This window comes from Saccopteryx leptura, chromosome 4 (genome assembly GCF_036850995.1).
Source record: "Saccopteryx leptura isolate mSacLep1 chromosome 4, mSacLep1_pri_phased_curated, whole genome shotgun sequence".
In the NCBI taxonomy this organism is placed as follows: domain Eukaryota; kingdom Metazoa; phylum Chordata; class Mammalia; order Chiroptera; family Emballonuridae; genus Saccopteryx; species Saccopteryx leptura.
Genome location: NC_089506.1, coordinates 209,409,383 through 209,432,571, shown reverse-complemented (window position 1 = coordinate 209,432,571; position 23,189 = coordinate 209,409,383). Strand labels below are relative to the sequence as shown.

Genomic DNA, 23,189 nt, shown 5'->3' with positions numbered 1-23,189 from the left:
CTCTACAAATATGTACTTCTAGTAAGTCACCCAGATATAGAGGTTGAATTGCAAGATTCAGAATTACTATTCACTGTACAATTTTAAACCCACATCCCACTGCTGGACCAGACTGCTGGGAACAAATAGATATATTTTATAGCCCCTGAAATGAATTTGTCAAGAGCACAAACATAGTTTTGGCCTTTGCCATCTGCAATGGGATATTTTAAAACAGAATTAGGTCCAGAAATCGTGAATGACAATGTCATTGTCACAGAAACTGGGATCGGTACAGTACTTCCTGTTTTATTAACAATTCTAATGGGACATTATTTTGCCATAAAAATTCTCATCTGCTAAATAGCCCTTAAATGACTATTGTTTTTGTTTTGCATTGGCAGAAACAAATAAAATCATTTTATTTATGCGCATGCATTAACACATTAAAATGTTCAGCAGAGGTTTTTAAAATGTGACCTGATTTTTCTTCCTTGCTCAGTCGTGTCCTCGTCCCTCTAACTTTTCTCCTGGATGAGATGCCCCAGGATTTGGAAGGGATCTCGGCCATTTTTCCTGACCCCGGAAGGTTCTCTCCCACTGCACGAGCAGCAGGAAGTCCAGATAGAAAGAGCATGGAGGGTGTGCGTTGCAGCCTGGACGTGGCCGGCAGCAGGTCAAGTCAGTGGCAGAGGGTCATCGAGAGGGTACTGCAGGTTCTGTTGGACAAGAAGGTGGAGGGGCAAGAATAGAGGAGGGGGAAATGCCAGGGTTAAGATACTGAAAAGTAGAAAGGAAAATAAAGTCATACCTCTGGATTTTCAGCAAAACAGGAAGTCCTATTAACCAATAAAACTGTTGCCTCAGCCCTGGCCGGTTGGCTCAGTGGTAGAGCATCCGCCTGGCGTGCAGGAGTCCCGGGTTCGATTCCCAGCCAGGGCACACAGGAGAAGCGCCCATCTGCTTCTCCACCCCCCCCCCTTTCCTCTCTGTCTCTCTCTTCCCCTCCCGCAGCCAAGGCTCCTTTGGAGCAGTTTGCCCGGGCGCTGAGGATGGCTCTGAGGCCTCTGCCTCAGGCGCTAGAATGGCTCTGATTGCGGCAGAGCAACACCCCAGATGGGCAGAGCATCGCCCCCTGGTGGGCATGCCGGGTGCATCCCAATCGGGCGCATACGGGAGTCTGTCTGACTGCCTCCCCGTTTCCAACTTCAGAAAAATACAAACAAACAAAAACTGTTGCCTCTCCTGTGCCCATTGACATTCTAAACATACAACCAAGAAGGTCTACGCTTAGAGCCATGTGTGTGTCTAGCCCTGAAGTGGATTTCCTCCTTCAGTTAAGCACCGACTTAGGCACTGGTTTGCTTTTAGAGGCCAGGCCAGGAGGGAAAGATGTCACTTTCAAACCCAGCAGTGAGATGAGATGAGCTGCACCTGCTCAGAGGGGTGTCTGCGAGCTGAGAACCCAGGAGGGAAAGCAGATTCGCTTCTCGGATCTCAGGCTCACTCAGCAGCGCATGCGCACTGCCGGGCTTCTCCGATCTCAGGCTCACTCAGCAGCGCATGCGCACTGCCCGAACACTGATGGAATTGCTGGCGGGGTGGTTGCTTTCTCTTTCTTCTGTTCCCATCCCTTCCCCTGTTTCAATGGAATGCGTAAAACTTGAGTAAGATTACAGTGTGACTACTTAGAACTGGAACTTCGAACTTCCTGCAGAAGGAGCCATCCAGCATTTGAAATGCCCTCTTATTTCATAGACTTGCTAGGTGAGCGTTGGGGATCCTCCAACTGTCAATCAAGATATATCGAGTGGCAGGTGGGAACCTCACAGTCCTGCATTGTATCTCACCTGGACTAAACTATCGCCAGATGGACAACTTCCACCTTACTGGTGATAAAGGGTTTGTGATAACAACCGAGCTGACATTCTAGACAGCAAAGTGACCCCCAGAAAGCAGTGGTTTCCTACTCAGACTTGGCACACTGTAAGCCTCATAGCTAGTAAACATTCATTAAGCATCTATTTCATGCTTGACAAACAGACTTCCGTTTAGTGAATGCTTTATCAGACTCCTAGCATTTATTTTAAATGTCTACATACAGAAACCTGATTCAACATGGCCTATCACTGAAATTCCAGCATTGAGTAGGGCTGGCTGTCTTGCGTTAGAGAACATGCATCATTGTGTTTTTCCCAGATAAGTGAAGTGTGAGTCTGCGAAAAAAGGTAACCTGTGACCCAGGTGGTCACAGGAACAGTACATCGATGTAGCCACCTCCGTGTACCTTATTGGTTGTAAAGTAGTCATGGGTATTAGTTGTCTGACTATCTCGTTATATAAAAGCATAAATATGGTACAGTCCTGTCTTCTACATATTTATTCAAATGTATCTTATGACTCGATTAGCAACCATCTCCTACTATGTCCCCTGTGACATTAATAATGTCAAATATCAGGGTCTTGCTTCACTTCTAACACCATAGCTTCCTCCCTCTTGTCTCATGAGTTCCAGGTGATCTTAGCCTCTCCCCAGAGTCCCATGCCATTCTATCCATTTGCCCCTTGGATAGGTTCATTTAGAAGTTCTGCAGCGATACTCAGTTCATTATAGCCAAAGTGAGCTTCTTATTGTTCCCAAATCTTTTATCTGATGCTCCCGAACTTGGTCATTGGTGTCACTATTCAATCAATAACTTGTAATAACTTGCAACACGGATCTAGGAATTGACCTTTACTTCTGGAGTTTTATTATCTTTTTTTTTTTCTTAATCACCCCCACACATATATGCCTTCCAGTCATTCAATCAGTCCTGTCAATTCTATTTGCAAGAAATCTATCAAATCCTTCCTTTCCATTACATCCTTACTGCCAGGTCTTTGTTTAAGCGAGCCTTCATCGTCTTTTGGCCAGAAGTGAAACAAGACCCTTCTAATGGGTCTCCCTGCTTTCCGTGATTCACTTCCACATTCCAAATGGAGTAGCTTCCCTGCCACAGCCTTCTACTCTCCTGGTAGAGCAGTGGAGTCTGAACGCCTTAGCTTGGTTTACAGGGCTTTTATCATTGGACCCATGCCCATTGGCCCTGCCTGGTCTTCAGGCATCTACCCTGTCCGTTAGCTCACACAATCACCCCTCTGGGGCTTTGCATAAGTTGTTTCCTCTTGTTAGGATGCCTTTCTCCTCTGGCTATGTTGAACAAACCCCTATGCATTCTTTCAAACCCATCTCAGGCATCACCTTGGTGAATGTTCTGAAATCTGCCTTCTGCCCCAGGGCAGAGCAAGAAGCCTCCTCTACTAAGCAGATGCATAGCACACTTTAAGGCACTTATTCCAGTAACTGTAATATATTGTAATAGTGTTTGCATTTGCCTGCTTCAATAGACTTATCGACTGTGTATCACCAGGCCTGATAAATGTTCTGGAATTCACATATGGGACGTAGTGGGGCTTCAGGTATATAATGTTAAAAGAATGAATCAGTCCTTTATATTTCTGGTGTCATTCTTAGATGAAAAGACATCTTGATGCTTAAATTGAAAAAAAAAAAAAGAAAAGAAAACCTATCAAAAGCTCTAGAATGAGAGAATTTGTCTGCATTTTAACACTCAGTGTTTAAATTGCATTTCCTGATGGGCTGGCTTGCTCTGCTTCGGGAAAGAGCGCGGGGCACAGGGAAGAGGTTTATTCATCTCGGCATTGAGATATTTTGCTTTTCTGCAGAGCAAAGGGATCTGGGGACATTTTTGTAGGCTGGCCATGTCCTGTGCAATCCCAACTGTGTCTAGAGATTCTAGCAAGGATGGAAAGTGTGGCTGGGACTTCACAGGAAGCTGGCTTTTATAGGAGGCACGTAGGGGAAGAAAAAGAATAGAGAACGAAGAAGAAAGCTTTCAGTGGCTTAGACAACAGCTCTCCCCATCTCTGTCTTTCTCTGGGACCAAACAGACTCTTCTTTCTGCTGATCCCTCTACCCTGCCTTCCCAGTTTGTTCCTAAAGTTTACCTCTCTCTCTCCTTCTTTACCTCTCTGTGGACTGTGTCTCCTGACTACACATCTGATTCTACCATGAAAGCTCTGCAATCTCACAAGTCCAGCTGTTGAAGCTCACCCTTCCATTTCTTTCCGAAAGTCTCTGTAGGAGAGACTCCAGCTTGACCAGAGAGGGGGGTATGTGTCTGAGTCTGGTCCCCGGCCAGGTGACTGGCTGGGATGGGGCTGTGAGAGGAGCATTTCTCTAAGAAGTCCAGGGTAGGGAAAGGGGCAACAACTGGCACAGGTGTGGCAGCCACGGAGGAGATGTTGGCTGGCACGCACCTACAGCATCAGCAGCCCTTCCGTCTCCTAAACCCTGGTGGGGAGGGAACCCTCCAGTGTGTGAGAATCCTACTCACGTTCTGTCCTGGGACCAGGCCGGATCAAGTCAGTGGGATGAGGAGTTGTGTGGCATCACTCCTGCGGGGTGCTAACACCTGCAGGGCGAGGGGCTTTGGGGGAAAAGAGTGATGAGTTATGTCTTTGATGACATGTTTGGTCTCCCAACTGTTTATCCAATCTCGTCTTTAGGCAGTTCAAGGGAGAGTTATTCAAATGACGGTAGAATGACCATGTAGGGATGTCTCCAAGCAAACCCCTTCCATCTTTACAGTATCCCACCCTGACATACAAACTGAAATACCAATAATAATGTACATAATCTCCCCCCAGGCCAGGGAGGAAATAGCGTGTCCTCCACTTATCTGAGGTTCTCCAGCGGGGGCCCCGCAACCAGGGCCGACGGAAGTCAGACCAGGGCGAGGAGAACATGCATGTTCAGTCTACGTATGTTGTTGTTAACACAGGGGCCTTCGTAAGGAAACGGAGACCCAAAGAGGCTGTGAAGCCTGAGCATTTGTACTCAGTTGGATGGAGAGGGGAAAGTCATAGAAAAACGTGAAGACAAAGCGCTGTGGTCTGAGGGTGGTAAACCGGAGGCCACCGAGCCAGGCCCGTCGCTCTGGATCCTGTCGGCATCCTTCCATCCCCAGAGGAAGGGCGCTCCGTCCCTGCGTGCCAGGCACCTGCCACCGGGGCTCTTCCATCCTGTTTTAAGGAGAATGGGGGGGGGGTCTGAGAGTTCTTCTGCACCTGCAGTTTCTCATCTTCTTTCTGCTTGACTTATCCAACTTGCCAAGGGGCTGTATTCTGCGGCGGCATTGTCCCAAACGCCACCACGGTCCACCCGACCTTCTGCTCCGGGGTCCCGGGACACCTTGTAATACCTGGAAGTAAAATCTCTCTCCTGTGTCTTAGCTCTCCCAGCTCTCAACCTGAATCTTACTTCCGCCCCCCCCCCCCACCGGTCTGCTTTGTGTTCCGGTTCTCAGTGAGCGTACCTCACCCTCCGAGGCTCCTGGCTGGCAGAGTCCATCTGCCTTATTTTTTGGAGGTTGACTGTATATCAGATGGCATGGGCTTGATCAATAGCATTTGAATGAAAACAGAGGCAGGGAGCTGAGTTTGTAGTCATAAACCCTAACAAGCCATTCTCTATGGCGCCTGGTCCTCATTCCCCCATCTCAGGGCCAACTTTGTTTCCTACACAGAGGCTACTGGAATCTGTCGTCTTGTTTTGGCTTGGCTTCCCCACTAGAACGTAAGCTCCATGAGGGTAGTCTTGTTTCTCTTTTTTTTTTTTACATAAGAGATTATGGTAAACAGCCATGGTGGAAAGAAACAGAGGCTATTTAGGCGAGCTTGCTGTAGCTGGGATGTCAGCTACCATCACTTGTGTTCTGGCAGAGGTTCAAAGTCAGGCAGAAGAGAGGAAAGCTCTACAGGAGGAAAAAGAGAAGGTTTTGGGGGACGGCCTGACTGGGGGCTCTTGGCCTGGGGAAGCTGCAAGTGAACGAAGTAGAAACAGGACCTTCTATGTGACTGATGGTGGGTCAGACTTAGGTTTCTCGTGTGGGTTCTAAGTAGGAAGTAGGGACAAAAATGAGAGAAGCTGTCCATTACGAGTCAAGCTGTGGCTGGTTCTGAGCCGGATATTACAGGAGTTTCTGTTTGGCTTCCTGAACTGATTGCTAGAGATGGAAGTCAGAAGTGGTCTGACGTCCTACAAGTCTGATTTGTGGATGGCATGCTGATTTTCTGGGCTGGTTGCTGGGGGTGATGGGCCAGAGTTCTGTTTTTCTATATGATCTGGTTGTTTTCCATTTGTGTGTACAGTTTCTCATTGTTGATGGGAGGGAAGGAAGGAAGGAAGGAAGGAAAGAAGGAGGGAGGAAAGAAGGAGGAAGGAAAGAAAGGAGGGAAAGAGGGAGGGAGGGAGGGAGGGAAGGAAGGAAGGAAGGAAGGAAGGAAGGAAGGAAGGAAGGAAGGAAGGAAGGAAGGAAGGAAGGAAGGGAAGCTATAATGCTCTCATCCAACTTTCATTATGTAGACTTCAGTTTGAACACTACATGTCCAGGAGCAACTCATCAGAGCTGACATGGTGGCTGTTTTTAGGAGTGTCTACCCTTAATCCGAGGCTGGAGCACCATGAAGAAGAAAGAGACTCTTTTCTTGTCCGTCCGCCAAATAAGAGCCAACAGCTTTTGAGGAGGCACTTAAAGAATTTTCAGTATGCAATTGTGCAGAAGCTGTTGTTCAGGTAATTTAACATTGATTTTAGTTTAAAAGGCAATTAAGACAAAATGGACAGCCACTAGCCACTTAGGTTAAATAAGCTTAGATTTAAATTGCTTCCCATTACCACCTTTTCCCCCCTATGTTTGAGCTCTTTTATGCTAATTTAGCCTGCAATTGGGTGGTGGCCCAATTGGGCCAGGTGGATGGAAGAGGGACCAGCGCCAGGGAGATGGTTATTGAAGGAGGAACACATTGGCCCCAGATGGCTCCCAGGGTGCGATGGGTCCTGTTCTCTACCACTACCGGGAATGTAGGCTAGCACAACATTCCAGCATTCTGGTCCCTTACATCGAATGTCCTAAAAACAGTGCCCACGTTTTGACTCATCGGTTTCACTTTCTGACATTTACCTCGAGATAACGAACCGAGACAAGCTCACGACATTATGGGCCAGGATGTTCATTTCAGTATTATTGAGCATGGAATGAAACAAAATGTACATGTGTTATGGAAGAAACTCTTCATGATATATTGCAAAGTGCAACAGTATCATAAGGCAGTTTATATGGCAAAATGTCCCTTGTGCTTATGACTTTTTTTTCAGTACCTATGCAACGAGAAACATCTGAAGTGGATGGGTTTGCCGTAAAATAGTGCATGTGGCTATCTTTGGATGGTGAGCTGATTAATGACTTTTTTTCTTGTGTTTCTCCAAATTTTCTAAGCTTTCCAAGGTCAACACACATTGGTTTTGTATTTATAAAAAGTGTTGTACAGCAATACTTGTTTGTTGCAATGCTATTTAATTAAAAAAAAATCAACAACATTCCTCTCAGTGCTTTTCTTTTATCAAAAAAAAATTTTTATTGAATTTATTGGGCTGACATTGGTAAATAGAATTATATAGGTTTCTGGTGTCCAATTCTATAATATATCACCTGTATCTTCACCACCAAGTCAAATCTCCCTCCATCACCATCTCTCTCCCTTTCGCTGTCCTCCACCTCCCCCACCCCGTTCCCTACCTGATACACATCACCTGAAGGAAGAGGTTATGTGTACTTGCTAAACTATGAAGAGGCAGAATGAATATTCAGTTGCAATATTTCTGTTTCCTGCTTGGGGAAAAAAAAAAAAAAGTCTGGTAAGCCTCATTAACTAATGTCATTCACCTGGTCCTACAATAAAGTCATAAGGTGAACCATTTTGTAGAGCACACTTCTAAAATATGCCCAGGTAATTCATGCATTTGTCTGTTAGGACAGGCGGTCATTGACTAGCAGCCAGTGTTGAGCTAATGGGATCCATTTCCGAATGCAAGCACAATAAGTCCGCCATAAATCGCACACTCTCCCATCTCAATAGGCTTCATTAGGCTCACCTTTCCTGATGCAACTGGATTGTTAGATGTCAGGACAAAGAAATCATCAGGCCCCAATGTTCTAATCCTACAAAGCACCAGGGTGGTTGCTATGTAATTTTATTTTATTTATTTATTTTTTCAGATAGAACCTGCTTTGTGCTTCTCTATGAGAAATATTTTCAAACTGGTAAAGAAGCAGTATTACTGTATTGTGAGGCATATCTCAGTAGGTCATTACCATAACTTCTGGCAGAAAGGATAATCTATGTCGCATTTTATTTCAAGGATAAGATTGATTTTTATAAAAATCTTTAGTGCACTGAAGCTTAGCAAATTTTTTTTTCCTATGAAGAAGCAATTAGATACTGGAGTTTTCCAGAAATGTTAGGTGAGTGTAAGCCAAACCTTGATGCTTTTTTTTTTTTGGTGAAGGTTTTATCATTCAGTATTTGGAGAGAAGAGGTGAGTCCTGGTGAGAAGAATCTATTGGCACAGTGGCCGTTGCCACCACTCACATGGTCAGGGGTGGCCACTAGTTCCTGATATTTACATCTGTTGGGAAAATTGGCAAATAGCTGAAATAACAAAGGAGAAAATAATAAGCTCTCATACTTCTACCAACCAAGAACTGCCTATTTTGAATTATTTCTTCCAAGTATGTGTACATACCTACACCCACACACATTTTAAAAATGCTACACATGATCTCCTTATGGTAAAAAAAAACAAACAACCAACCATATAGGCCCTGGCCAGTTGGCTCAGTGGTAGAGCATCGGCCTAGCGTGCAGGAGTCCCGGGTTCGATTCCCGGCCAGGGCACACAAGAGAAGCTCCCATCTGCTTCTCCACCCCTCCCCCTTTCCTTCCTCTCTGTCTCTCTCTTCCCCTCCTGCAGCCAGGCTCCATTGGAGCAAGGTTGGCCCGGGCGCGGGGGATGGCTCCATGGCCTCTGCCTCAGGCGCTAGAGTGGCTCTGGTTGCAACAGAGCGGCGCCCCAGGTGGCAGAGCATCGCCCCCTGGTGGGCATGCAGGGTGGATCCCAGTCGAGCGCATGCGGGAGTCTGTCTGACTGCCTCCCCATTTCCAACTTCAGAAAAATACAAAAAAAAGAACCCAAAACCATATATGTATGTATAAATATATTATATACAGGCATATTTTAAATGTTTATATACAAACTTCACTTTATAATTTATATATATGAAAGCACATATGTGTTTATATATATTTAAAGGTTTTATGTATATATTGTAAAACACATACATTACCTTTTATAAAAGTATAAAACCAATATGTAAATTCTAGAGAATGCAGCTCTCCTACCCTCCACCATAGCTCCAGCTTCCTCCTCTTTCCCTCCAGAGAAAACGTATGAATTTGGGGCACATTCTTCTGGGCCAGAGATTGGGGAACTTTTATGTTTGTTTGTTTTTTATTATTTTTTAATTTTTAAAAATTTTATTGGTAAAATTAACTTTAACAGTGATATTGATCAGTAAAAGCACATAGATTTCAGGTAAACGTCTCTATAGCATTTGAACTGTTGATTATGTTGTGTGCCTGTCACCCAAAGTCAAACCATTTTCCGTCACCTTCTATTTTTGTAAAGGGCCGGGTAGTAACTATTTGAGACTCTGTGGGCTATTTGGTCTCCGTCATCACTACTCAACTCTGCAGTTGGGCAAAAGCGCTTACAGACTACACGCAAGCAAGTGGGACATATAGTAGTTGTATTCCAATAAAACCACACTCATGGACCATCAGACTTAAATGTTCTACATTTTTCTTAGATCATAAAGTATTCCCTTTCTTTTCGTGTGTGTGTGTGTGTGTGTGTGTGTGTGTGTTTAACCATTTAAAACATAAAAGGCATTTTCAGCTAGTGGGCCGTACAAACAGAGGCAGCAACCGAATTTGGCCAGGCTCCATTCTGAGTCGTTTTCTTTCTTTCTTTTTTTTTTTGTATTTTCCTGAAGCTAGAAACGGGGAGAGACAGTCAGACTCCCACATGCGCCCGACCGGGATCCACCCGGCACGCCCACCAGGGGCAACGCTCTGCCCACTAGGGGGCGATGTTCTGCTCCTCTGGGGTGTCACTCTGCCACGACCAGAGCCACTCTAATGCCTGGGGCAGAGGCCAAGGAGCCATCCCCAGCGCCTGGGCCATCTTTGCTCCAATGGAGCCTCGGCTGCAGGAGGGGAAGAGAGAGACAGAGAGGAAGGAGGGGGGGTTGGAGAAGCAGATGGGCACCTCTCCTGTGTGCCCTGGCCGGGAATCGAACCTGGACTTCTGCATGCCAGGCCGACACTCTACAACTGAGCCAACCGGCCAGGGCCTGAGTCGTTTTCTATGCCTCCACAAATGTGTGTCTAGCTACAGAAAGAAAGGCTATTGTTTTATTTCCCTTGTGCATTTTCTTTCATAAATGATATCATAGTGTATGAATCACTTAAAACTTGAATTTTTATCTCAGCAATTTTTTTTTACTGAAAAACATCTGTATATATAGTTGTACTATGTAGTCTGTATAGAGATCTTCCTCAATTTACATCCGTGTTTATATGGCTACAGATTATTCACTGTAATCAATGTGTTTTTTCACTGCTATATAGTATTCCACACAGGATAAATCATATTTTTAGGCTGAGGGGTGTTTTATTTGTTGTTGTTGTTTTTCCTATTACCAGCACTGATGTTATTATACCCCTGAGCACAGCTTGTGCATCTGTCTGTTAGATGGACATTAGCAGTACAACTGCTTGGCTGTAGGGTGAGCACATTTTCCATGTTTACATCAGTAGATTGGTTTCCAGAGTGACGGTACCACTTTGCATCCTCCCAGGGACCATGGGAAGACGACCCTCTCATTCTTGGTCTAGTCCAGTGGTTGGCAAACTCATTAGTCAACAGAGCCAAACATCAACAGTACAACGATTGAAATTTCTTTGGAGAGCCAGATTTTTTAAACTTAAACTATATAGGTAGGTACATTCGTTATCGAGGTAGCATCTGCACATGGTATTTTGTGGAAGAGCCACACTCAAGGGGCCAGAGGGCCGCAGTTTGCCGACCAGAGGTCTAGGGGGTTTTGTCCATTGCCATTTTCCCCATAGAGTGGGAGTGAAGAAACAGCCAGTTCTGTATCAGCTTGTCGCCACAGATGCTGGTGGACCTTTCATTTCCCTTCGGGTGAGTACAGACATCACTTTAACTCTTTGTTGGGGCACTTACACAGGAGAATAGCAATTTATATCAATAACCGGGTTTGGCAACATCTGCCAAGGTTGTCACACTCAGTGATTAAATGGCCATATGTGCCAGGGAACAGGAGGACAAATGGGGCTGTAATTAGGGTTTGCTATCTCTCCACCCGCCACCCCCACCATCCTTAACTTCGAATAACCTTGCTTTTGTGTACTGATTTGTGAATCAAATTATTCCACTGAGAATGCCAGTTTCTGCTGGGCATATAAAATAAAACAAGACTTTATATTTGTGTATCTCTGTAATTACATAGGGTTCTGGTTAATCAGAAAAGTCTGGAAACCTGTCTGGTTATGTAATAGTCTGAAAACCTTTTGCCATTTTACCTGATGCCATGACCAGAGGACATGTGCTTTGATTAGCCCTTCACTGTTAAAATGATCAGGAAGTATACTGTGTCATCCCCGTGAAAGGAAGTTTTACCTAATGTTATCTTAGCAGCCTTTAAATGCCACTGCCCCCCAAGAGAGGCCGAGAGAGAGAACACACATAAACTTTTTATAACTCCACATAAAGTAATTGAAATGCTATTTTAATGCAATATTAAAAACACCCTTAATGCACAGAAGGGGGAAAAAAAATAAAATTCTTCTCATTTTGTTACTGGCGTGACAGAGATGGATGGTGGTTATGTAAGGACTTGGCATATTCCAAAAAAACCCTGAAAATATTGCCTCTGGATGTGAAGCTGTAATAAATGTGAAAATAAATATCTGAAAGATTTATTAGCATTTTGAAATTTGCTTACTGATATATAAAATTCTAATCAGTTGTACACAAGGCCTTTAACTGAAATAAAGCATCCAAGAAATGACGCAGGAAGCCAGTAAATATTTCACTGTTAATCAAATAGAGTATATTTTCCCACATATAAAATTTCCTTTTATATTTAGATCCTTCCCATTCCATTGATAAGTGCTCGAAGGATCCAGGCCATCTCAGTGCATGTAGTTTTCAGTGCAGACCGTAAGGAAAAGGAAAAAAAAACTAATTTTTCTAATTTGGAAGACTCACTTCCCTAGCCAATCAATGGCTTAGTGTTTATCCCAAGCAGGACTTAGACTGCAAATAGCTAGGACCTTGTACAACTCATTCTCACTTAGCTTTAAAAATAAAGGGGGGCAGGGGTGGCAGCTGGAATTTACTTTGATGTCATTATCCTTCAAAGTAAATACATTTTCAAAGGTGATCTCTAAAGTTCAACAGGACACCGTAGATATTTTCCTTCTCAAAGCAGGCTCAAACTTTTCGGCTTTCTCACTCGCTACATCATATGTAAGGAGATTTGAGATCACAACACTTTACTAGGAAAAGTGCAACCGCTTCTTTTCGGAGGAAGCACTGAGGAAATCTTGTCAGCGGTGTTGGGGGAAGGGTGCTATGGGATTTCCATCCTTTACTAGTATTTATACGTGAAGTAGTAGCATATTGGAAGTCGTAAATACTGTCCGTGGACATTTTAAATAATGCAGGAACAGTGTAAGTAATTGGAAGTGCTTATATCCTGCCTTTAGACATTTCACTGCTCGTGAATTAAAATTGGTTGTCAAGTGTGGACTTGGAGGACCGTGCAAGGTGCCCTATTCTGTCATGTGGTACATATTTAATGCTTGAAAGAACAAGAGAAGGGACACGTGCAGGGGGAGAGAGGGAGAGGGAGAGAGAGAGAGAGAGAGAGAGAGAGAGAGAGAGAGAGAGAGGATAGCGCTGCCAGCTCTGTGCTTTGCACGCGCTTGGAGAAGCGTGGAGGCGGAATCCACGCAGCCTGGGCATCCACCGCCTCCCCCCGGCTGCAAGACTTTGCAAAACATTGGGTGTCCAATTTGGCGATTTTTTTTTTTTTTTTTTTTTTTTTTTTTTTTTTTTTTTTTTTTTTTTTTTTGTGGCTTGGAGGCTGAGGCGACCCGGAAAGCTGGGCTGGGGTGCTGCAGCGTCCCTGGCACCTCGCTGGCCTCCCTTTGTGTGAGTCTACGCGTTGATTGCCTCCTTGCTCGGGCTACTCGCTCTTTCCTCTCCTGCACGTTCTGCACCTGCTGGCGACGGTGTCAGGCTGCTAGGCAGCCAGGGCGAGCGTGGCACCGCGCGCTCAGCCGAGGACTGGAGTCATTTACATTGCTAGCACGTGGGGGCCGGGCGCTGTTGCCTCGGACTTCTCCCGTGTTCTCCCGGGGAGGAAAACAGGAGGCACTTTGCAGCCGTGGACAATGAAATCTTGGCAGCTAATTGCAGTCGTGGGAGATGCCCTTCAGGTAAGGCGAGAGAAGGCTCTAAACGCTGTCAGGGAAGGAGAGACAGAGAGGGAGGGAGGGAGGGAGGAAGAGCAGGCAGCTTCTGCAGAGGCTTTCTGAAGCCCACTGACTCACGGGAGGGGGTGGAAGAGGGACGGGGACCGGGGGCGGGCGACAGAGGGGAGGAGTGTGCGAATTGACATTTTTGGCTGCCTGTGGCAGAGGAGCCGCCGTCAGCCGCTGTCCAACGTGCACGCAGAGAGGGTGGCGGCGTGTGCGCCTCGGGGGGCTGCTGATTAGAATAGGGACCTGGCGGCGGATGGAATCCGGGAAGAGCGGAGCCGCGATGGAAGGCTGCGGTCGCCTTCACAGCGCGTGAATGAGCCACACCGTACGTAAGGCCACCCTGGGGACCGTGCAGGCTGGGCGCGGGGCTCGTCCGGCGCACCCAGGGGCGCCGACCGCCGCGGGGAGGGCGAGGGGCATGTGGAGTGATTGGGGGAGCCCCGGGGGATGAATGGATTTTCTTTACTGGCTAGAAGTTCATGGGGAACTTCATTGCCCATGCTCATTGACTCCGTTTAACTTTATTTCCAGAGATGAATAAGCGTTTATAAGAAAAGGCGTGAAAGTCCCAGTAGGCTAGCAAAGGGCTTTGCAATGCTGCGCGGTTCTTTAAATGAGAGGTTGATGAAACCACTGGCCAGATGGGCCGAGCATTTGGAAAGTTGGCAGGCTCACGTTCCGATGGGGCCACGCGTGTGCGTGTGTGAGGCTATGCACTGCATGTTTGTGTAAACATGTCTACCCTGCTAGTTGCTGGTGTACTCTCTCCCTTCTGCTATTCCTGGTTCCCAGAGAAGAGACGTGATACTGACAATATTAAAAATGCTTTGACTTGAGACATAGGGTCTGGGCCATTTTATTAAATGAAACAAGAGTTGCCCTTCTTGAGAGATCAAATGAGGGGAATGTGCTTTGCCTCCCAAAGAGATGGAATTAACTAGCAAGCGTTTTAAAAATATGCCAAGTGTTGAGTACGACATCTATCAGCCTGGAAGGATCACCCAGAAGGCGGGCTCAACCTATCCCTATAGCCATTATTTTGAGATTACAGTGAAATTGCTGATTTTACTTATTTCTGTTGACAAAAGAGCTATGCTCCCCCCCCCCCCCCGCCTCCTCCCCCCCCACACACACACACTTAATACGAGCTCAAGGGGATTTTGAATCCAGAAGTTTTGTTGGCAAAATCATCTGAGTAAAACATTCCTTAAATTACTTGCTAAAAAGAGTCACTTTCTGAGCATCTTCAGATAGCTCAAAATTTACTCATTGTTTATATGGTTTAATTTTGGTCATGCAGAAACGATTGCAGTTTATAATGGAGGCAGTCAAAAATGATTGTGTAATCCTCTTTATCTGGGTAGCTGGGCAGCAAATTGTTTGGTTTAAGATCAATATGTATCTTCGGAAATCCAAAGGGCAGGACTACAAATGCGTTTGTGAAATGGAGTAACTTGCCTTTATGGTTGGCTGTGATTAAGTTTGAAGAGGGTTGGTTCTTCAAGTAAGTAAACTCAAGTCCATCAGAGGCAGCTGTTTACCGCTGGCGTTCGTGAGGAAGGCGGGCGGCATTCATGATTTTCATATAAGAAGCAGGGTTTTTCAACTCTTACCTGCCCACTCACACTCCCCACACATGCTGACGCTTCCTCTATATTAGAACGCTCGCAGATCAGAAAGAGAAAATTGCTTCTGTGAGGAATCGGGGCAGTATTACCTACTGGGGGAGGTTTCCCCTTGCCTGCCCTTACTCATCCTCCTTTTCTCTTCTTTCTTCCTTTTCTCTCCTCCCTTCCTTACCTACCTACCACCCTACTTCCTCCCTCCATCCATCCCTCCATCCATCCCTCCCTCCATCCCTCCATCTAGCCATCCATCCCTCCTTCCTTCCCTCCTTCCTTCCTTTCCTCCTTCCTTTCCTCCTTCCTTTCCTCCTTCCCTCCTTCCCTCCCTCCTTCCTTTCCTCCTTCCCTCCTTCTCTCCCTCCTTCCCTCCTTCCTCCCCTTCTTTCCTCTCCCTGCCCCCCCCCCCCCGCCTTTTTCTCTCATCCAGCTCTATTTCCTTCCTTCTGCTTTTATTTTTGTACCTGGAACACAGAGCTTCTCCGATACCTTCTACCAATTTCTGTTTGAACATATGTTTGGCACCCTGAAGGATAATTGGAGCACCCTTTTCTTTTCCCATTTTGATTATTTGCTGCTTGTGTACAAGAGTTAATTAATATCAGCTTATTTTTAAAAGGGAATATTTAAACATTCTACGTCATTTCACCTTAGCCCTGCAAACTGACTCTTGGAGAATGCCTTACTACGTGAAAAGAGCTGCATCTTTTCTGTTGTCCCTGAGTGATGGGTTTTTACGACAGTGCACTTGGCCTGTTAGAACTTTATGGGGCTAAGTATATTTTTACGTTTGTCTACTATAACCTGGTGCTTCAAATGTCTATTTTCCCTATTACCTTCCTTACTTTGAGACTCTGAGTTCATTTTAATTTGTATTTACTTGAACTTGGTAGAAATAACCAAGAAATAACTTCTGGGCCAGTTTCTTTAAACATACAAAAGTAGTTGTGGCTTTTTTCCCCCAATTTTTCTCTCTCCCCATGAGTATGACACAAAAATTGAAGTCGATTTCAAATAAAGGATTTTTTTAGCAACAATTGCCTTTCTCTAAATTATAGTGGTAAAAATTTGAGAATATATGGTTGTATTTTGAGAATCTTATATGGGAATCAGAAAACATATTTCTTACTGTTTTCTGTTTAATTACAGAGAATCTTGTTACATGGGTTAATCTTGAGCTAAATAACCATTACAATGTCTAGTGAAATACAATTTTGGTCCTGTTTTTTTTTTGTCTAAATTTATCATTTTTATATTAGGTTTTGAGCAAAGTTGCAGCACCGGAGAAATGGATTGTGGTCCAAAAGAAAAAGAATATTTATGAAATAATAATAAAACTTGATTATTATTAACTTTCCCATAGGTTTACTTTTTAGCCATTTTTTTTTCAATTTATCTGTGTTAGTCTCAAAGTTACTACAGACAGGGTTGGAGTAAGTTCTTTGAAAGTCGTTCTAAAGGCATTAGAACAAAACGCCATCGGTGAGACTTTCATCCCTACCTTGTGTTGATTTCTCGACCAACATGAAAATAAACAGGGAGAAGAGCGTGGAGCCTTCGTAGTTTTTGCACTGTAGACTTTATTTTGTGGTAGATCTGGACACTCCGGGATGTGGTCACACATGAGGTCTCTGCACATCCTCGTGGGTTCGCAGCTTTGTTCTTCTGTTGCTTTCTCTTCATGTTCATGCAGAGGTGAGCACTTGCATGTATCACAACTAGTAGTAAACGGGAGCAAATAAAGGCCTGGAGAATTTTTAAATTATGCATTTTTCATTTATTTGAATTAAATCATATATAACAAAATAGTAGTCCCGGCGATTTGGAATTCATGCTGCCCCCCCCCCCTCTGCTTGCAAGGTACGAAAAGAAAGAAATCAATCTTTAAAAATCAGCTTTTAGCTCCCAGTGCTCGACTTAGAAACCTTTAGATTTAATTATTCAATAACTGGAATGCCTCAAACAGTTTTCGCGAGAGTTTCTGTGTTGATGGATGTAGAGTTTATATGAAAAGTTGTGGGGTGCGTGTGTGTGCCCATAAAGCGGACGCAACTCGTGCCAGATCCCGTGCCTCGTTTTTGGTTCTGCAAAACTAGGTTATGAATGAATGCAATTAAAAATGACAAAAAGCCCAATTTCGCTGCCTAGATTCATACACTTCCAATTTTTCCGGCTCCATAGGATTTCAAAGTGTTCTTCCCGGTTAGGTGTGCGCATAACCTATAGGGAACTGGAGGGCCCCGTTTCAGTTGCTTATGAAGTCTGAAGACTTTGATGTAGGGAAGGTAAATAGGATCAATGGGAAGTTCTTAACACGATTTTGTGTTTGCAAGTTCTCGTGAAATTATTTTCAGTTGGGTTTAAAAGAAGAACAGGCAGAATGCTTGTTAGTTGCCTCACATTCATTGGTGGTGAATAATCGTTCAGCTAGTCCCACTGTCAAGGAGGCCAGAGAAGAGTTTACAAGAAATGATACAATTGTAGGCCCTGGCTGGTTGGCTCAGCGGTAGAGCATCAGCCTGGCGTGCAGGAGTCGCAGCTTCGATTCCCGGCTCGGGCACACAGGAGAAGCGCCCATCTGCTTCTCCACCCCTCCCCCTCTCCTTCCTCTCTGTCTCTCTCTTCCCCTCCTGCAGCCGAGGCTCCATTGGAGCAAAGATGGCCGGGCGCTGGGGATGGCTCTGTGGCCTCTGCCTCAGGCGCTAGAATAGCTCTGGATGCAACAGAGCAATGCCCCAGAGGGGCAGAGCACCGCCCCCTGGTGGGCGTGCCGGGTGGATCCCGGTCGGGCTCATGCGGGAGTCTGTCTGACTGCCTCCCCCGTTTCCAGCTTCGGAAAAATGAAAAAAAAAAAAAAAAAAAAAAAAAAGAAATGATACAATTGTAGCAGAAACAGTGCATCCCCGTTTCCAGGATGGCATGATTTTTTTTTTCCCCTTGTGCAATGGGAGGCATACATGCTACTTTTTCCTCTGCATCTGTAGAAGTGAAGTCTGGAACTCTGGATTCCTGTTGATCCAATTAGCTCAAACTCACCATTCTTTAAAGTGGGCCTTTGTACTTCCAGAGAAATGAGTAGTCATGACCAGCTGTCTTGAATCCCCTGTATTCGTCGGTGCATTGGTTACATTTTCTAGACAGGTGTGCTGTACCTGGATCACAGGAAGAGCGTGCACACACAGAGACCATGAGGAAGTCTGTTCCCCGGGACCGTCTCCTTCACACTCAACCCCGTGCAGAGAGACAGCCACAACCACACGAGTCAAGGTGGCCGGCGTGCCCAGGGTTTGCTTGGGAAAGAGGACCGTTGAGGAACATATATTAGGAAGGCCACAGCTGACCTTCCCTTTTCTCTCTGATAATTCTGCATCTGCCTGTGCCACAAGACCGTTGATATCCTTCTTTGCTGTTGAATCGAAATCTCTACTCATGAGGAAATCAGTTGCTTGTTGGCTGATGAGATAAAAGTACCAATTGTTTCTATTAGAGTTATTTGTGTGTATGAGTAGAGGCCTTCCGTGTTTATTATGATGAAGAGGAGGATGAAGGTGATGATGTGATCACACCGCAGCAGTAACGGGAATCACACACAGTATGACAGCTGGGCTCTTGGTGCCTCCGTGAGTCAGACATTGCCCGGCCCCCACCACATTTTCTTTGGGCCTTCCCGTGACTCCGCGAGGGAGGTATTATTATGCATAATTTAGAGACAGGGAAGAAGCAATCTTCAAGACTTTTAATAATTAGAATAAGCAATTAGACTCCAGATTTTTCTGATTCCAGTAAACCAAGATGCTACTGAAATTGACTCGTGTGGATTTAGGAAGATACACAAAAATTGTGATTCAACAGATGCCCTAAATGGGTGGTTCTCAACCAGGAGAGCAATTTTTCTCACTCCCCTCTTTTCCAGGGACAATACTTGGCAACACGTATTGGAGACATTTTGGGTTGTCACATTTGGGCAGGGTGGGTTACTGGCATCTGTTGGGCGGAGACCAGAGAGGCTGCTAACCATTCTACGACTCAGAGGCAGCTTTCTCCGCCAAACAACAAAGCATTGCCCAGCCCAGAAAGAGAGTAGTGCCGAGCTTGTAAAACCTGCCCGGGGTGACATCAGTGGTTCTGGCACGACTAGAGACATGATCTGATTTTTCAGGAGAGGTTGGATGAGGTGCGTGGATTTCAGTTATCCATTTTGAAAACCTCCGCTTGGCTACTGTAAATAAGATCATGATGCCAAATTCGGAAAGTCTGTATTTTCTTACAGTTTGACTCTAAAATTTTATAGCTGCCTGCCTACTCTGGCATCTTCCCTTATAAATATGACACGGGTCACTGTGGTTTAAGTGCCTACTTTTCCTTCATTTCCTCAGTGTTATTCTGACAGGTTCTGGAAAACAAAACCTCTTCCCATGGCACGGACGTCAGCACAAGAGGAATGCAACATCGCTAAGTGAGTCATGGAACAGTCATTCTAAAAACCTCTCTTCTTTCCCCATAGCATTCAAACACCATTATTTTCTCCTTATCTTTAAAGTTTTAGTACATAGGTTTATTTGCGTATTTATTTAGGAAATAATTAAATAGTGTTTCATATTTCTGTAAATACTTTAAGATATTAATTCATTTGATTCTTAAAAGCAAGCCTGGGAATTGATATTGCTATTATCTACTTTTTACAGAGGAGTGAACCATGTCCCAGAAAAGTTGAGTAATTTACCTAAGGTCACACAGCTTCTACGTGGCAGAGCTGGGATGTACACTCCACAGTCTGTGTGTTCCTAACCACTTTGCTGTGCTTTTTAATCATTTGAATGTCTAAATACTCAGAAGCATTATTGTTCATGCCACTTCTTCACTTGAGTTTTGACAACACAGACATTTTAAGTTTTGTTTTAGGGTAGTTGATCAAGAACGCTACTGAAGCATTTTTGAATGAGAGCAAACGATAGTGCTGACAGCTTTATTTTCCACTATTTAACTATATACTTTTAACATGCACTGATCCCGGGTCAGAAGGACTTGTGAATTCTCTTTACATGATCAACAGCAAAACCCACCAAGAGCGAAAAGCAGCAAAGGAAAACCATAGTATTCTGAAGGGCCCGATCATAGGATGAGGGGTTTCTGTTTTATTCCCCACTTAATTGTGGTATTAGAAAACTAGGGAGACATTATTTCACTGAAACTCCTAAAGGGTCATCAAGAAACTTAACCCTTTGGTTTCCTGGCAGTGTTAGAATTTTCTAGGAAGCCCAGTGGGAGATGGTGGATATGGACATATTGATGGCCAATAGGACCTTGTTAAAGCCAATCTATTTATCTCCTCTCAGGTAGCCAGTGGGAAGGGCCATGCCTATCTCAGTCTCTGTTGGATTTTCAGCATGTAGTGAGAACCTATGCTGAGAAAAACAATTTGCATAGATTTTTAACTAAAAGTGCCAGTTTGACACTTCATTCTGCATTAGAAGAAGAAAAGATCTTGCAAGTCTGCCATTAAACATGGATACATGATTGTTCAAAAAAAAAGAAAAACAAAACCAAGATGCCAGTAGAACGCCTCAATAAATTTCAGTTGAATGAATGAATAAATGGATAAAAGAATTTATATTAAATTTTCCTTACTAGGGGTATAATGGGTTTTTACATTAAAATGAAACATCTCGGATACAAAATATTGGATGAAGAGGAGGTTGTGGCAGGTGGAAGCCACCAATGGGACAGATGTCAGTGTCATGCCAACTGCCTCCTCAACCTTCCGGCCCAAATGCACATGACTTAAGTATTGGTACAAAGCTCCCTGTGCGTTACACACCCCAACACTTGAAAATTTAGAACCATTCAAAGAGACTAGCAAGGCACAGATTCTTGTTCACATGACAGGGCAAGAGTGGCCCCAATTGAACCACTCTGGTCTGCCCACCCAGCAATACCACAGGCATAAAAGGAGGCTTTTGAGTCACCCTTCCCCAATCCTGGAATAGTCCAGGAACTGAGCTGGAAGCGGAAATCATTACAGTTCTTCCTGTATATTTCAGACCCAATGAACTCACATTTACACAAAGAAAGCAAGGAGTGAATCCCATTTCAGAACTGTCAAAAGACTGATGTTGGATCCATTATCATCAGATCTTTTTTTCTTAATACAGTTCATCAAATTGGCTTTTGTGGAATACCTATTCCATCTAAGTGTTGGTTCAGGAAATGATTTAAAATTAAACCAGAATTTGTTGTTCAGTGGTGAATAAAAGGGAATAAACTCACACAGCTAAGACTATCGGATACATTTTGCAAGTGTTGTCTATTAATATATGGTGCTAAAAGACATATATATATATGTATATATATATCTTACTTATTTGGCTGAAAGAAGAAGAGAATAGGAAATTGGATTTAAAATAGCCATTTACATTCCATATCCAGCGGAGATGGTTTCTAATAGATTTCCACATGTAATGCGAACCTGCATTTTTAAAATAAAGACAACCAATGGTAAACTTTGTATGCCATTAGAAAGAATGTGTTCAACAGGGAACAATGGACTGCTGAGTCCTTATTATAGAATTTGCCTAAGGAGAAAAAACGAGAGGTTTCATCAGTGTTAGACATGATTCAGGCTTCAGCTTTTGCTGCTGATAGAGAAAGAAACCAGGTTTTGTCATAATGTACTACTTAATTGCTGACTATATAGAGTTATACTTTATTATCATTACTACTGATACTGCCTATTGAGTATTTGCAATGACCCATACATTGTGCTAACATCTGGGTACCAATTATTAAACTGAATGCTCCCAGAAGCCTTCTGATGTGGGTGTTCCTATTATGCCCATTTTATAGGGGGGGGTACTGAGAGTTGAGGTGATTTTTCTAGGGTTACCAAGAGCTAGTGAGTAGAATTGTTAATCAAATATGAAATTTTATGACTTCCTGTCCACCTCTATTTGACTCAGAGCCATAATAATTTTTGTTCTAATATTGGTGAAAAAAAAATGAATCTTACCATAGGTCAAATTCATTTAGACCTAGGAAGTTCTTGTGGTCCTCTTATTAGCATTAACCTTCTTATAACCTTGGCAGAATATATGGCTGGATGGATGGATGGATGGATGGATGGATGGACAGATCGACTAATGACACAGAGGAAAACTGGCAAAGAGCATGTGTATTGTTTTCAGAAAAAAACAAATGTAAATGCCAGCAAGTTTATGAAAATGTGGTCATATATACATACATGTATACACATGTGTGTATATATATTTGTATATGTGTGGAAGTTTCATCTGTCTATATAAATGTTTCATGTATGACATTGGGAAACAACATGTTTGATTAAATAGGCATTTTGCACACTGTTGGAGAAAGTGTGTGATGACACAGTTTTTTGTGGAAGACATTTTGGAAATTTCAATTTTGGAAAAAGTGCATATTCTTCGACCAGCTTTTACATTTCTAGAATTCATGTAATTGCTTAAGGTTTCACGGATACGAATTGTTGACTGTAGCATCGTGTCCAGTGGGGAGGAAAAGTAGAGCAAACTAAATGCCTAAAAATAGGACACTGGATGCCAAACAGCGCTCAAGGAACTGAGGGGGGCCTGCATCTACCTGAATGATGCCCGAGGGGCTGTGTGGGATCAAGAGGCCGAATTCCAGAAGGTGTTGAGAATGCTTGGTTAGAAAACAAACATACTCCTACAAACGTTTGGTATATGTTGCAAAGTCACAGAAAAAACAAAGGGAGAGTTGGAGTCTGATTGGGAAGGGAGCCGGGGCAAATGGAATTCTGCTTTTGAGATTGTGCAAGATGAATATTCTATACACATCCGCTGTAAAATATAGTCCCTGTAGTTAACAGTGTGGGATTGTGCATTTAAATGCTGTTAGGAGAGTGGATCTTATGTTGTATTCTTAACACACACACACACAGATACACACAAACACACACACACACACACACACACACAGGACCCAAGGAAACTTTTGAGGTGATGGATGTGCTCATTATTTTGACTGTGGTGATGGTATCATGGGCGGATGCCTATG

General features: G+C 44.0%; 1 protein-coding gene across 1 annotated transcript in view; it reads left to right on the top strand.

The window, feature by feature from the left end:
• The first annotated feature begins 13,765 nt into the window (after positions 1-13,765).
• The window catches only part of RBFOX1 (RNA binding fox-1 homolog 1), a 1,119,122-nt gene continuing 1,109,698 nt past the window's right edge, over positions 13,766-23,189 (top strand). The window contains exon 1 of the mRNA XM_066382649.1: positions 13,766-13,843. Within this exon, the coding sequence (XP_066238746.1) occupies positions 13,832-13,843 (12 nt within the window). The 5' untranslated portion in view covers positions 13,766-13,831. The remainder of the gene's footprint in view (positions 13,844-23,189) is intronic.